Here is a 13,373-nt window from a genome sequence, read left to right on the forward strand (position 1 = left end):
AGGACAGGGCGCTGGACATACTGGGAGGGACAAACATTTCTAATTCTTGAAGAAGAGTGTAGCTAAGTGTGCACAGATGTAGTGTAACATTGTCAATTGTATAAGAGAGAAAAACCGAATGTCAGAGAATATTTCTGGAAGGAGTCTTGCAACAGTAACTGCATCTAGATAGGAAGCTGGGGGAAGGGCAGAGGGCGTACGGGGAGCAGGGTGGGGCCAGACCTTGCTTTCCATAAACACCCTTTTGTAACTATTGAATTTTGTATCACACATGTAAAACTCTAATATAAAATCTACAAAAACACAAGAATACACACGTGTGAGGAATATTGATCATTTTGATAACGCTATGAAACATTTCCTCATTCCTTCTAACTTACCTGGAAGCAAAAGCCCAAGTCCTCCCGCAGGGACTGCGTTGCTGCCGTCCACTGTACCCCTGGGGTCACTACACTCATCTCTCCTCTCTACTTCACCACTTCCCCCAGCCTACCATCTGACCACAGAAAGAGGAATATACATTTCTGCTCTCCTTAGCACCTCTAAATTTTTTTTAAAAGATTTATTTATTTATTGGAAAGTCAGATATACAGAGAGGAAGAGAGACAGAGAGGAAGATCTTCCACCCGATGATTTAGTCTCCAGGTGAGCGCAATGGTCGATGCTATGCTGATCCAAAGCCAGGAGCCAGGAACTTCTTCCGGGTCTCCCACACGGGTGCAGGGTCCCAAAGCTTTGGGCTGTCCTCGACTGCTTTCCCGGGCCACAAGCAGGGAGCTGGATGGGAAGTTGGAGCTGTTGGGATTAGAACCGGCGCCCATATGGGATCCTGGCGCGTTCAAGGAGAGGACTTTAGGTGCTAGGCCACGCCACCGGGCCCCTGCACCTCTAAATTTAAAAGTAGCCATTTGGGGGCCAATATCGTGGCACAGCCGGTAAAGCCGCCACTTGTGGTATCTGAGTTCATGACCCAGTCCCCTTGTTAATGCCCTAGTAAGAGCAGCAGAGAATAGTTCAAGTGTGGGGGCCCTGTCGCCCACGTGAGAAAGCAGGTGGAGTTCTTGGCTCCCGGCTCGGGCGAGAACGAACCAGCAGATAGAGGACTCGATTCCCCCAACGCTCCCTCTCTTTGTCCCTCCCTCCCTCTTTCTCTCAGCTCTAACTTACACATAAATATCTGTTTCATCCTTTCAGAACTCCACAGAACCAGTCGAGGCAATACTTGCACAGTAGCAGTCAGCTTCAGCCAGGGAGCGGCAGAAGGGAAGGCCTTTCAGACTGCACTGTGCTGAAAGGGGCACTCGGCCTGATAACAAGGAGATGAGATCTTTTTCAGGCTCCGTGACTGGGGCAAATCAGCCTACCTCTCTGGGTCTCCATTTCTTTAAAAACAGTCTGCACCCAGTTCTTCAACAGACAACCTTTCCAAGTTGACATCAGAATCCCACCGTGCGTGTTGATTGCCACAATCTCTGAACTTGCTAGAGTGTGTTCATCCTGTTATGGACTGCATTATCCAACAAAAATATAATGTGAACCATATGTGTAATTAATAAATACTCTGGGAGCCTCAATTTTTTAAAAAGTTGAAATTTTATTTCATGAATTGATTTAATTCAATATAGCCAAAATATTACCATTTCAACATGCAACCAAAATTTTTTAAAACTACTGATTTCCATTTTTTTTTCCCCAGTACTAGGTCTTTGAAAACCAGTATAATTACAGTAGCTTATAAATACAGGACATCTCAATACGGACTTGCCTCATGTAGCTAATGCCTATTCCGTGAGACTAACCAGAAAGTCAGCTCTCCAATTTTGATTTAATCAAGTTCAGAGTTGAGGATCAATGTGAGCACCAGCCTATACAGTTTCAGAAAAGTTCAAGGTCACAGGAGCAGTTTTGGTTCTCAGTTCTTTCCCCGACTAGGTACGAAGTTGGGAATGGTCATTAGACAGGACTGCAAAGCTCAGGACGTGAGCAGACACACACCCGGGGCCTGCAGCACAAGGCTGAGGAGGCCCAGAGGGCAGAAAAATGAGTTGGGTATGGTCAGGTCTTCTTCGTAACACAAACCCCAAATAAGTCACCAAAAGCACACAGACTTGTTGCATCAGTTCTATCGACCCACTGCAATCCTGGCGAGCACCTGCTAACTCCCGGCACTCAGCCGGCACATGAGGTACCGGGAGACAGCGCTCACTTGCAGGATTCCCACTTGGGTTCCAAGCATATCACACGTACACTTCATTTGCTCGTCCCTGCGAGAAGGATGAACAGAAGAGAGCCTGAGGCTGAGAGAGGCTGCCTCCCCCCCACTCCCACTCGCACAGCAGGTACAGCAGAGACCTGAGCCCGATTCTTAGTAAGCACTGCCACAAGCCACACTCCCCAAAGTCAGAGAGCTCGGTTACTGCAAGCAACAAAGGATTCCAGGATTAGGTCACCAACACAGGAGGCCAAGAAATGGGGGCAAGGAGGGTCCAAAGAGCAATCCCAGAGTTAACCCCTGAGTAAGTCCAGAAGCTTAAGGAGTTACCCAGGCAAACAGCAAGTTCTGGAAAGGCCCGCAGAAAGGAACAGCACGAGCTAAAGGCACCGAGCCCTGAGGCAGCGGGTAGTGTTCAGAAAACTGGCCGGGAAGCCAGAGGGCAGTTACACAGGAACAAGGGCCTCCTGTTAACCCGGCCCAGTGGCAGGAACCTTAAACCCCATTAAGAGGCTGAATAGTGAGCAACGAGAAGTCATTAGAGTTTTAACTGGAATAGTAGAACATTCTAAAAGAAGGAGGGATCTCAAACCTTACCCAATTCCCTTCTCCCAGTCTTCTAGGTTCTAGTTAGAAACCCTTACAAAAGAGCACTCATTGTTCTGTAAAATGGACCACACTCTGGAAATTCATATGTAATCCCAAGGGCTGTGGAGTTTACTTTTTTTAAAATTCTTTTATTTTCTTTAATAATACTGTTTGCACAGTTAAGATGCATGCAAGTCCCTGTGGGCCTGTAATTACCGAGGGCAGGGTCGGATATACAGGAAGACGGGTGGCACAAATGTTTCAGTTTTGGGTTTTTTTTTTCCCCCTCCTGAGCCAGGGATGGGGGGCATTCCTTGCTATCAAACTACACCAGCACCGGGGATGGGGGCAGTCATTTGATGACGCCTTAGAGACCCTGATGTGGGGAAAGAGTGTTCCGAGGGTGCTGCTTGAGTCATTTTAACAGTTCTGATACATCGCCAGCTTTGTCACACACCAGGGTTGAAAAATTTCCCCAAGATCTACTGGTTGACAAAGTGCACCTTAGCGTGTCCACACACCCAGGGACAGACTACGAAGCTTGGCTGGAATTGTCCAGTCTGCTTTCTCCATCCTCCGATGAGGCGGTCAATGTCCTCTACTGGCCTAGATGAGCTGGCATGTCACACAAAACACATCTGGGCCGAGGCCCAACACATGCACCCCAAGGCTGGAGCACACGTGCTGTAACCTCCCCTGTGCCTGGGGTCTGAGTCCAACCGTCTGGTGGCTGAGTCCCCCAAGGAATCTCACCTGGGGTGAACTCAGACTTGACTTGTGTGTGTGCGCCAGCCACTGCAGGGCCAGGTTGAGTGTGGCCACTGCAGCAGCCAGTGCACTCAGTGGTGGACACAGCCGTGTGGACAGCTCAGCCCCAGCCCCCTACACGGATGGACAAGCGCTGTGGCCCAGCCTGCACTTCATTTTTTCTAAAGAACGCTGTTGGCTTAAAAATCCAGAAAAATCAACCTACTTTTCAGAAAAGCCAGTAGGCATTCCCTATATTCTTGGCACCCACAGACTGGGATCCCAGCGTGGGGCAGCCTGGCTGCCCCCTGCTGGAAGCCTTTTCCCACCTGGACAGCCCAACAGTGCTCTGCGCCAAGTTTTCTGTGGACAGGGAGAAAAACATTAACCATTTCAACTCCTCAAACGCTAAGGCTCGGGCCGAGCAAGGGAGCCTAGTGGCTGAAGTCCTCGCCTGTGTGTGCTGGGATCCCACACGGGCGCTGGCTCATGTCCCAGCTGCTCCACTTCCCACCCAGCTCCCTGCTTGTGGCCTGGGAAAGCAACGCAGGACAGTCTAAAGCTTTGGGACCCTGCACCTGCGTGGGAGACCCGGAAGAGGCTCCTGGCTCCTGGCTTTGGATTGGCTCAGCTCTGGCTGTTGCAGCCACTTGGGGAGTAAACCAGCAGACAGAAGGTCTTTCTCCCTGTCTCTCCTTCTCCCTGTAAATCTGCCTTTCCAATAAATGTTAAAAGAAAAAAAAAAAAAGCACGCTAAGGTTCCTACACGTCCTCCCGAAGGCTTCTGTGGCTCGCTGCCTTCAAACTCCATGTGTCCTTTCTGCCCAACCTCCACCCCTTCCAGATCACCTGGTTACCCAGTTCCATTTTCAGCTCATCAGTCTCTGGGGTTGGCCTGCTTTTTAAGGCCACACGAACAAAAAAAAAAGTTGGGCATTCTACAAACACCAGGACATAGCTAGTAGAACAGGACACGGAAAGGAGAGAAGCTGCCAACAGTGGGACCCAAGGGGGCAAACATAGAGGCAGACCCCGGTGAAACGGCCATGAGACAGAAGCCGCAGGGTGGGAGGAGGGCGCAGGCTGGCAGGCAGCAGTATGCAGAGGCACCGCACGTCGCGGAGCAGGACTCGGGCTCCCCGCCACGCTGGAAAACCGAGACGAAGAACAAGAGGCGCTGAGCAAGATCGCTTCCGTGGTGACAGGGCCGGGCAGTCTCATCTTGCTCTCAGCAGTCAGCCAGGCGGTGCTGCCAGACACGCCCCCAGTGTGAGCAGTGAGAGCTCCCCCCCGCCCCCAGCAGCTCCTAACCCCCTGCACGACCGCAGCCAGCACACTGACACGCAGTGATGCCAGACGATGGCGAGAGTTAGGGAAGAGGCTCGCTCAGGTCTCCAGCGTCGCGAGGTACTTCCTGGAGGGACCATTTCAAAAGCAAGTTTTTTCCAGAAAGGAAAAAGCCAAGGCCATCCTGTCAGGATCTTTCTGGATGTTCAGGCCGTTAACTCTCCGAATAAGCCTCCACGCTCTGCCAACAAGCTGGACTGTCTCAGGGACACGCTCCCTGTTCCCAAACCCCTCCTTTAGCCAACAGGGGCCACTGTTCCTGAGGAGCTGTGTACAGCCCGCTGTTGGCACTGGTCATGGCCAAGGTCGGTCAGAGTGCAGTGCCAAGGGCAGGGCGCTCAAACAGTACGACACAACCACCTGACTACGTCAGCTTTCTCCAGAATTAGGTAGGGCCCAGCTGCAGCAGGAACCAGGCCTCCCAGGACTGCTAGACCGCCGTGGCTGTGGGTGGAGGTGGACAGCGAAGGCCCTTCAGTCACGGATGGGCAGCTGGTAGAGGCGAGGAAACCTGGCCTTGCGGATCCACTCGAAGAACTGCACCAGCTTGTAGAGGAAGGGCAGGGAAGACGGGGAAGCTGCCAGGCAAAGGGAAGACTGCTGAGTGCCTGCCTACACCCCTCCTCCGGCCGTGCCCAAGCCCGCCTCCCGTGCCACCTGGGGGTCACGTATGGTTATTTGAAAGCCTGTTTTGGTGCCAGTGTTATCTCTAGCCTCCCACATCCCCTGTCAGAGTGCCTGGGATGGTTGGACTCCAGGCTCCAGATCCCAGCTTCCTGCTAACGCACACCCTAGGAGGCAACGGGTGTGGCAGTAGTTAAAACCTCAGCCTGGCCCAACCCAGCGCTTTACAGATAAGCCAGAAGGTGACAGCAAGGTTTCCTGCCCAACCCCATGCCTTTCAAATAAATTCAATCATTTCACTATCTCTAGAACACATTTGCTGGGATATATTTTCCTCACTTGCTTCAGAATGATCTGAGAAAAAAAGAAAATTGTGCTGAGAAGAAAAGCTCAGGTTTATTACATTCCAATCTAACTTGTGACAAAAACAGGAAAATGGGACCCAGTGTGATGGCTCAGGGGCTAAATCCTCGCCTTGCATGAGCCAGTCTCTCCTTCTCTCTGTAAATTTGCCTTTCCAATAAAATAAATAAACAAATAAATCTCAAAAAAAAAAAAAAGCAAGCAAGCAAGCATGAAACAAGGGCAGCTGTCGTTAGCTTTCTCCGATTTCTTTTCTTCTTTATGAAAGAAATATAAATTCTCTTTAAATAGAATATCAGTAGATCAAACAAGGTAAACAAACCAATCCAGTACATTTTATTTTTCATAAAACTGAGCCATGCACCACTGCTTTCACCAGGCCACAAGCAGAGAGCTGGCTCACAAGTGGAGCAGCCGGGACATGAACCCGCCATCTTCCTGGGATGCCAGTGCTACGGGTAAAGAATTAGCGCGCCCCACCACCATGCCGGCCCCCTGTTGCGTGTTTCCAACCAGGTTCTACTCACAGCCACCAGCAGGCTTCCGTCCCACTGCAGTCAGTCAAGCCTGCCACTGTGGCTTGGGGCTGCTGGGCCAGGGCGCCTCTGAAGAAGTAAGCTGTGCCTGGCCGTGCAAAAGGACAGCTCAAATGGCTTCCCGTTGCTCCGCTTTGGAAATCAGGGTTTGTGGGAAACCACAAATACCCACATGTTTACCAAGCTTTTCCAAGTCACAGGGTAAAGCAGGGTGAACACAGACTCCTTAGCGTTTCTGACACCTTACCTAGTGAACTTTTTGGAAAGCAGAGACATTCAGACCAAAGTGCGGGACCCTGGGCTAACCATTTTAGGTCCTTGGTCCTTAGGTTTCTCAATCAAAAAATTAAAGCAAAAAAGAGTAACAGGAATAACAAGTTCTAGTTTGTCCTTCAATTTTGAAAGTTGGATAATCTCATTCTATGTGTAAATCCACGAGGAGAGAGAGAAGGTCGTAAATGAGAGTTTACACAGAAAAATACCTAAAGGAGGAGCTGCTCCTGGCACAGCGCCCACACTGCTGCAGGAAGAGGTGCCCCTGGCACAGCGCCCACACTGCTGCAGGAGGAGCTGCCCCTGGCACAGCGCCCACACTGCTGCAGGCTTACTCCTTGGCAGACAGCAGAGGCGGTTCCCAAATATCTCCAGGAAGCTCATTTCTACCTCACAGGGAGGTATGCAATCAAAACAGAGGCTGCTGGATGAATTCTAAAAATGGGAATATCATTTAGCTATTGAAAGCCATGCTCAAAAGTGTTTGCTGTACAAAACTACCAAGAATATTTGTAACAGAAAAAGTTGGATAGTCCAGCTATTATTCTAACTTTCTCCTTTCCATTTTTATCTTCCACATTTTCTAAAATGTGTGACCGACTGATCGACAATATAACATATTTTGAGTTAATACTTGTGTTTTTGAAGTGATTTTTTTAAAAAATGCATTTGAGCAGCAGAGACAGAGAGAGCGGGACAGAGTGTGAGAGACACTCCGGACTCTGGTTCGTTTCCCAAAGTACTGACAACAGGTGGGGGCCAAGGGCAAGCCGGCTCCACCTGCGGGAGCCATTCATCTGTGGGAGCCATTCACCTGCGGGAGCCATTCATCTGCGGGAGCCATTCACCTGCGGGAGCCATTCATTCACCTGCGGGAGCCATTCATCTGCGGCTCCCAGCCGGGCTACAGGATGTGCACCAGCAGGAAGACAAAGCAGGACTCACCCACAGAGGCCACGCCAGGTCCCGGAGAGTGGAGGAGGGGCAGTGGTCCAGCAGCTTAACCCACTGCACCACAACGCCCGGCCCCTTGCGTGAACATGTAATTAGACAGTAACGTTTGACTGGATTAAGTCAAACTGTTATAACAAAGATTTCTGTTTTCAATGCTGATGTTCCCACAGTGTTGGGGCCACCAAGACAGGGTGGAGGCAGGTCAGCCTGCTCTTTCCTTTGGGGGTCGCGGAGTAACTCTTGCTTAGGTCTAGTAGCTCCTCCTTGTAAAGGAGACACAAGGAGGGGTGTTGCAACAAGTGCCTTCAATCCTACCAGGGAGCCTGGAAGGGCGTGTTGTAAAGTACCTGCTCCCGGGCCTGGCGGCGTGGCCTAGCAGCTAAAGTCCTCACCTTGAACGCACCAGGATCCCATATGGGCGCCGGTTCTAATCCCAGCAGCTCCAACTTCCCATCCAGCTCCCTGCTTGTGGCCTGGGAAAGCAGCTGAGGATGGCCCAAGGCTTTGGGACCCTGCACCCATGTGGGAGACCCAGAAGAAGTTCCTGGCTCCTGGCTTTGGATCGGCACAGCACCGGCCGTTGCGCTCACTTGGAAGATCTTCCTCTCTGTCTCTCCTCTCTGTGTATCTGACTTTCCAATAAATAAATAAATAAATCTTAAAAAAAAAAAAAAAAAAAGTACCTGCTCCCAAAGGCCCAGGAAGGATGGCAGAGGGGACAAGGTCCCATCACTCACCTGGATCAAACCTCACCACCAAGAGACAGAGGATTAGGGCGGCCAGGAGGCTCTTTTTGAAGGGCAGAGCAAAGAAGTGGCTCACCGCCGCGTCCCACAGCTGGCGCAGCAACATCAGGAGCGACTGGAACTTGTGGGAGAGGGCGCCTGGTGAGGGCACGGAGGAAATTCACAGTAAATTACAAGAAACAGCTTCCCTGGCTCTCAAGTTCACTGTCGAGAGCTGAACAGAAGGGAGTGAGGATGTTTTCCTCATCCAACTCACAGAGCGGTTGCTTCAGGAAATCCAAAATCGTGTCCTAAGGGCAGCCTGCACCGCCAGACTATCACCTCTTTGCCTCGATGGCTCTGGTGCCCGTGCTCTTCATACTCTTTACATCACAGAGCCTGCATGGCAGCCCCCACCCTCCCCACCCCGCCCCGTCCTGCCGGCTGGGCATCCTGGCGGGCGCTTGGATCTGTGCCACCCTCATGGGACAGCAGGCAGGAGTCCCAAGCTCCCGACTTCGGCCTTTCCCAGCTTTGCCTGTCGCAGAGACACAGACCAGTGCCCTACCTAGAGAGCACTAGCGTGACGAGCCACTGCACCTGCCCCACTGACGACACGCATGCGCACGTCTCTTAAATGAACAAAGTCTATTCTGTACACTCCCAGGAGGTCAAAGATCAATGCTTAGTGAGCAAAAACTCCTCTGGGAAACCCTGCTCGGTGTAAGGACTCCCCAGAGAACTGTCCATGTAGAGACTATGTTGCTGCAGGACAGTATGAATTTTCCATCCTTGGAAGCCACACGGGTTAATTAGCATTTGAGACGAAGCTAAAAGGACTCAGAGACCAGGGTCAAGATCCTTGCAGCTCCCTGATAACCGAACAGCCCCTTGTACGTCACTAGCCAGGCAGGTGGTATCAGGCCTACACAGTGGTCTCCCCGTAGAACCACTGTGTAAAACTGCTCTCAAATGGGCGAGGGTAGACATCAACCAACAGGGACAGTCTCCAGAGCGCCACCGTGTGAAGGCAGACGGACACTTGGGCGGGAGGACCCAATGCTGAACTTTCTGAATTTTTATCTCCTAACTCAAGATACCAAGTTATAGCAATAGTTAATTTTTCTTTGGCCATCCCCAGTACCTCTCAGCGCCCTGTGCATTTAGGCCAGCGCCTAAAGGCATAGTAGCATCCTACCCAGGCAGCACCATGAAGGCAAAACCTAGGGCGGAGACCCTAAACAGGTAATTCATCAGACCCCAGCAACAATGTGACGTCCAAGAAAATAGGATCTGTGAGCTCTCCCCACAGGAAGATTTTCCGGCCTTTGCCAACTTGAGAGGGGCTGTGATTTTTTTTTTTCTGACTCAGAAGTTATTCATTCTCCACCCCACCCCACCCCCAAAAAAAGAACTGCTCCCAAGTTACTAGGAGAACCATGATGGATGCAGGTGCAGGCAGAGCCCACAACTTCACTTTCCAGAGGCCACCTGGGGATCACACCTTACCTTCCTGCTTCTGCGTGGGTGGAAGGCCTGAGCGTTCCTGCGTCTGCCGCTGCTTTGCTGAATGAATGGCGTGCAGTACACCCCGCCGCTGCTCCTCGTCCAACGCTGCAGAGCCTGCCAGCAGCTCCTCCGCCTGGGACAGGTGGCCCAGGGGCAGCAGCACTCGCTGCAGGTGCAGGGCTGCCAAAGCCCCATACTCTGCAAGGCCCTGATTAGCTGGGTCTTGGAGCCAGGCAGTGACCGCATCCAGCATGATTCCAGATGCTTCCATTTTGCTGTATAAAAGAATGCTGCACCCCCCAAAAAAATCCAATTCCCCCCAACAAAAAAAAAAAAAAAGAAAGAAAAAAACATCAGTTCTCCAAAGTTGTTTTATTTCTCTTCACTATTATGCTCCTCAAATGCCAACTTCTCTCAGATGCCCCAGCCCTTCCCTAGGGCTCACTGCCACTGTTATAACTGCAGGGCAGGCACATCTGGCTCAGTGGTTAAGCCACCACTGTGGCACACCTGCACCCCCTATCGGAGTGTCCAGGTTCGAATCCCACCCTTGCCCCTGATTCTAACTAAAGCCTGCCCTGGGGAGCAGCAGCTAATCACTCAGACACTTGGATCCTTGTCATCCTCCTGGGAGGCCTGCAGGGCATTCCCAGTTTGGGCCTGGCCCAGCAGAGCCACTGTGAGCATTTAGGAAGTGAAGGTGGGAGATCTCTCTGCGGCTCTCTCTCTTATTATCTTTGTCTGTTTCAAAGAAGTAAAATAAGTTAGTTAATTTTTTTTTAAAGATGCAGTTTTATTCTTATTGCAAAGTCAGATATACAGAGAGGAGGAGAGACAGAGAGGAAAGATATTGTCTGATGATTTACTCCCTAAGTGGCCACAACAGCTGGAGCTGAGCCGATCTGAAGCCAGAAACCAGGAGCTTCTTCCGGGTCTCCCACATGGGTGCAGGGTCCCAAAGCTTTGGGCCATCCTCGACTGCTTTCCCAGGCCACAAGCAGGGAGCTGGATGGGAAGCGGGGCCGCCAGGATTAGAACCGGCACGCATATGGGATCCCGGCGTGTAAAGGTGAGGACTTTAACCAATACGCTATCATGTCGGGCTCAAGTTAATTAACATTTTAAAAAGCAGATATTCCCAGAAAGTAGCAGGCAGGTCTCCCGGCTGTGTCTCTGTTCTCCCATTCTGTGTCTCCTGCTTGCTTTCTCTACCCCACTACTGAATTCCCCCTCCCTCTTCCTTTATTGCTATCTTTTGGGGTCTAAAAAAACAGGGAAGGACAACAAATGGTTAGATTTTCAGGGAAATGATAAGGAATGGGAATAAGCAGCTACCAGACCCTAATTCAGAATAGGACACACAAGTTCTCTGGACTTACTCTGTACGAGCAGCAAGAACTTACCACAGCTCCAGGACCTTGGGAGGCAGTTTTTCAGGGACCTTATAATACCGAAGGACCCAGGAGAGGACTTCCTGCCATCGGTCCATTTCCGCCAGGGCCTGGATCCCCACCACACACAGGGAGCATTGCACCTCCACACAGCTGTCAGCAGGAGGAGCGACTGGGTTTAGACTGGGTTTAGAAGGCGTGCCCTTCCACCTGCATTGCCACCTCCACCCCGGGGGGGTCCACGCCTCTCTGCCTCCTCCTTCCAGCAGCCACCCCCGCCAAGCTCACCCAGGGGAAGCGGCTGGGCCTGACAGTCACCCTCAGCCTGCCCTCCCGCTAGGAGCTAAAAGTTTCTGTATATCTCTTGCTGAATGCACGCCTTCCCATCGGCTACAATCAGGAATAAGTGGAAGTTGATCATACCAGGTGGATGGAAAGTTTTGGAACTCCGGGGAACAACAATACACTCCGATTTCTCACATGAAGAAACGGAGGGAGCGAGAGGAGGATTCTTACAGTACTTAGCGATGTTTTGCTCCCTGCGTGGTGGATAGGAGCGTGCTTAAAGAACAACAGCAAAAAGACTCATTTACCTGTGCACTCCTTGGTATACAGACTACATGCCCACAACAAAAAGTTTTTGAAAAAAAAAGAGGTGGAGCTAAGTGCATAGCAAACCTTGGAACAAGATTTCTGGCTAAGTGTAGCTACCGGGTCTGTAAAACTGGTCTTTTACTATTGCCTTGTAAGGGCACCTCGGACACCCAGAAGCAAAACCTTTCGCGTTCATTGTAACCAGCAACCTACCGCCACCTAAAAACGCGCCCAGGCCTCCTTGGCTCGTCAGACTGTGAGGACAGAACTATGCCCGGGGAAACAATGCCCTCAACTGCCACACAAGGATGGATCAAGCTAGGAGCAAAGCTTTCTCCGGATTCATTCTTGAACCTTACACGCCACTGGACCATCGCGGTACAGACAGGGTCAGTGGGGAACAATCCTGAGATTCCAGCCACCTGCTTACTGACAGATGCCAAACAAACCATCAGCCTTCCTATCACACTACGCTGCGCTTCAAAGGGGAGCAAAGAACACGTGTGGATTCCCACCAAGCTGTCACCCGCCCCATGGGACCTCTTCCTCATCGCGCAATGCCTGGGCCGCCTCCTCTAAAGAGGGCATGCAAGCCGAATCTCTGTCCTCTCACGAAAGACCCTGCTCCCTCCCCAGAAGCTTCCAGAAACAGGCTGCGGGGCTAGCACCTACGTGCCAGGAGCCTCCTCCTCCTCCCGCAGGCCATCGCTGGCCAGGCTCTCCCACGCACGCTCGCAGGTGTCCAGCGCCGCGCGGAAGTCCAGGTGCACCACCAGCAAGTCGGCCGCCTCCTCCAGCAGATCCACGGCCCGAGATCGGGCCGGGCCGATGCGTGCCGGCTCGCTGCTCCGCAGGGGTCCCCCGAGGCCCTTGAGGGGGGCTGCGGGAGCCAAAGGGTCGCCCTTCATGGCCAGCCTGGGCTCGCGGACCGGCTCCTCGGTCGCCAGAGTAACTGCCTGTCCAGAAGCTCCGGGATATTCCTGAGAGGAGAGGAGGAGTCCTCACGTCCTTCCTCACCACTTTCCCCACATCGGTTCCCGCAGAGCGTAAAGGAAGGGGTCCTACGCGGGACAACGGCTGGGCTCAAAAGGACCGGACACCTGGGGACCAGTTTTCAGGTTCACACAAGTGCTACGTCCTAAGAATATTTGCCCCCTAGCCTCTCCGGCCTCGCGACATGTCCCCGAGCACCTTAGCTCCGAAGAGAGGCGTTCTGGGCTCCTTTGTACCACGCGAGTGCCTCACCGCGGGCAGAGGGCAGCGGGCGGCGCGCAGCGGCCTCCGCCATCTTTAGTGCTCTCAGCCCGGGGCAGTTGTGCGCCTTCCGCGTGGCGCGGAGGACGCTGGGATTTGTAGTTCCAGGTTCCCAGTGTAGTCGCTCTGTGGAAGCAGAGGAGAGGATTTGGACTACAACTCCCAGCATGCTACGTCGCAGAAACGGCCGAGGACCTGAAAGAAAACCTACCTGTCCGCAGGTTTTGGGACCGCGAAAGAAGGGCAGGTGGCAACA

The 13,373-nt window shown here is 52.1% G+C and overlaps 1 protein-coding gene across 2 annotated transcripts; it reads right to left on the reverse strand.

Annotated features, from left to right (window-relative positions):
* Nucleotides 1–4,293: 4,293 nt before the first annotated feature.
* PEX26 (peroxisomal biogenesis factor 26) lies at nt 4,294–13,151 on the reverse strand. Of its 2 annotated transcripts, XM_040974553.1 has the most exons (6): nt 13,055–13,151; nt 12,536–12,843; nt 11,282–11,422; nt 9,879–10,168; nt 8,382–8,528; nt 4,294–5,472 (listed from the first exon to the last, which is right to left on the reverse strand). In XM_040974553.1, exons 2-6 carry the CDS (start codon nt 12,769–12,771, stop codon nt 5,369–5,371), a joined length of 918 nt encoding a protein of 305 aa, XP_040830487.1. In that variant the 5' UTR covers nt 12,772–12,843; nt 13,055–13,151; the 3' UTR covers nt 4,294–5,368. The 2 variants fall into 2 exon arrangements, with proteins under 2 accessions (XP_040830487.1, XP_040830488.1); XM_040974554.1 differs by lacking the exon at nt 8,382–8,528 and having other exon boundaries at nt 12,536–13,151.
* Nucleotides 13,152–13,373: the final 222 nt, after the last annotated feature.

The sequence above is a fragment of the Ochotona curzoniae genome, unplaced genomic scaffold (genome assembly GCF_017591425.1).
Source record: "Ochotona curzoniae isolate NIBS_2020 unplaced genomic scaffold, NIBS_Ocur_1.0 contig_2457, whole genome shotgun sequence".
Classification (NCBI taxonomy): Eukaryota; Metazoa; Chordata; class Mammalia; order Lagomorpha; family Ochotonidae; genus Ochotona; species Ochotona curzoniae.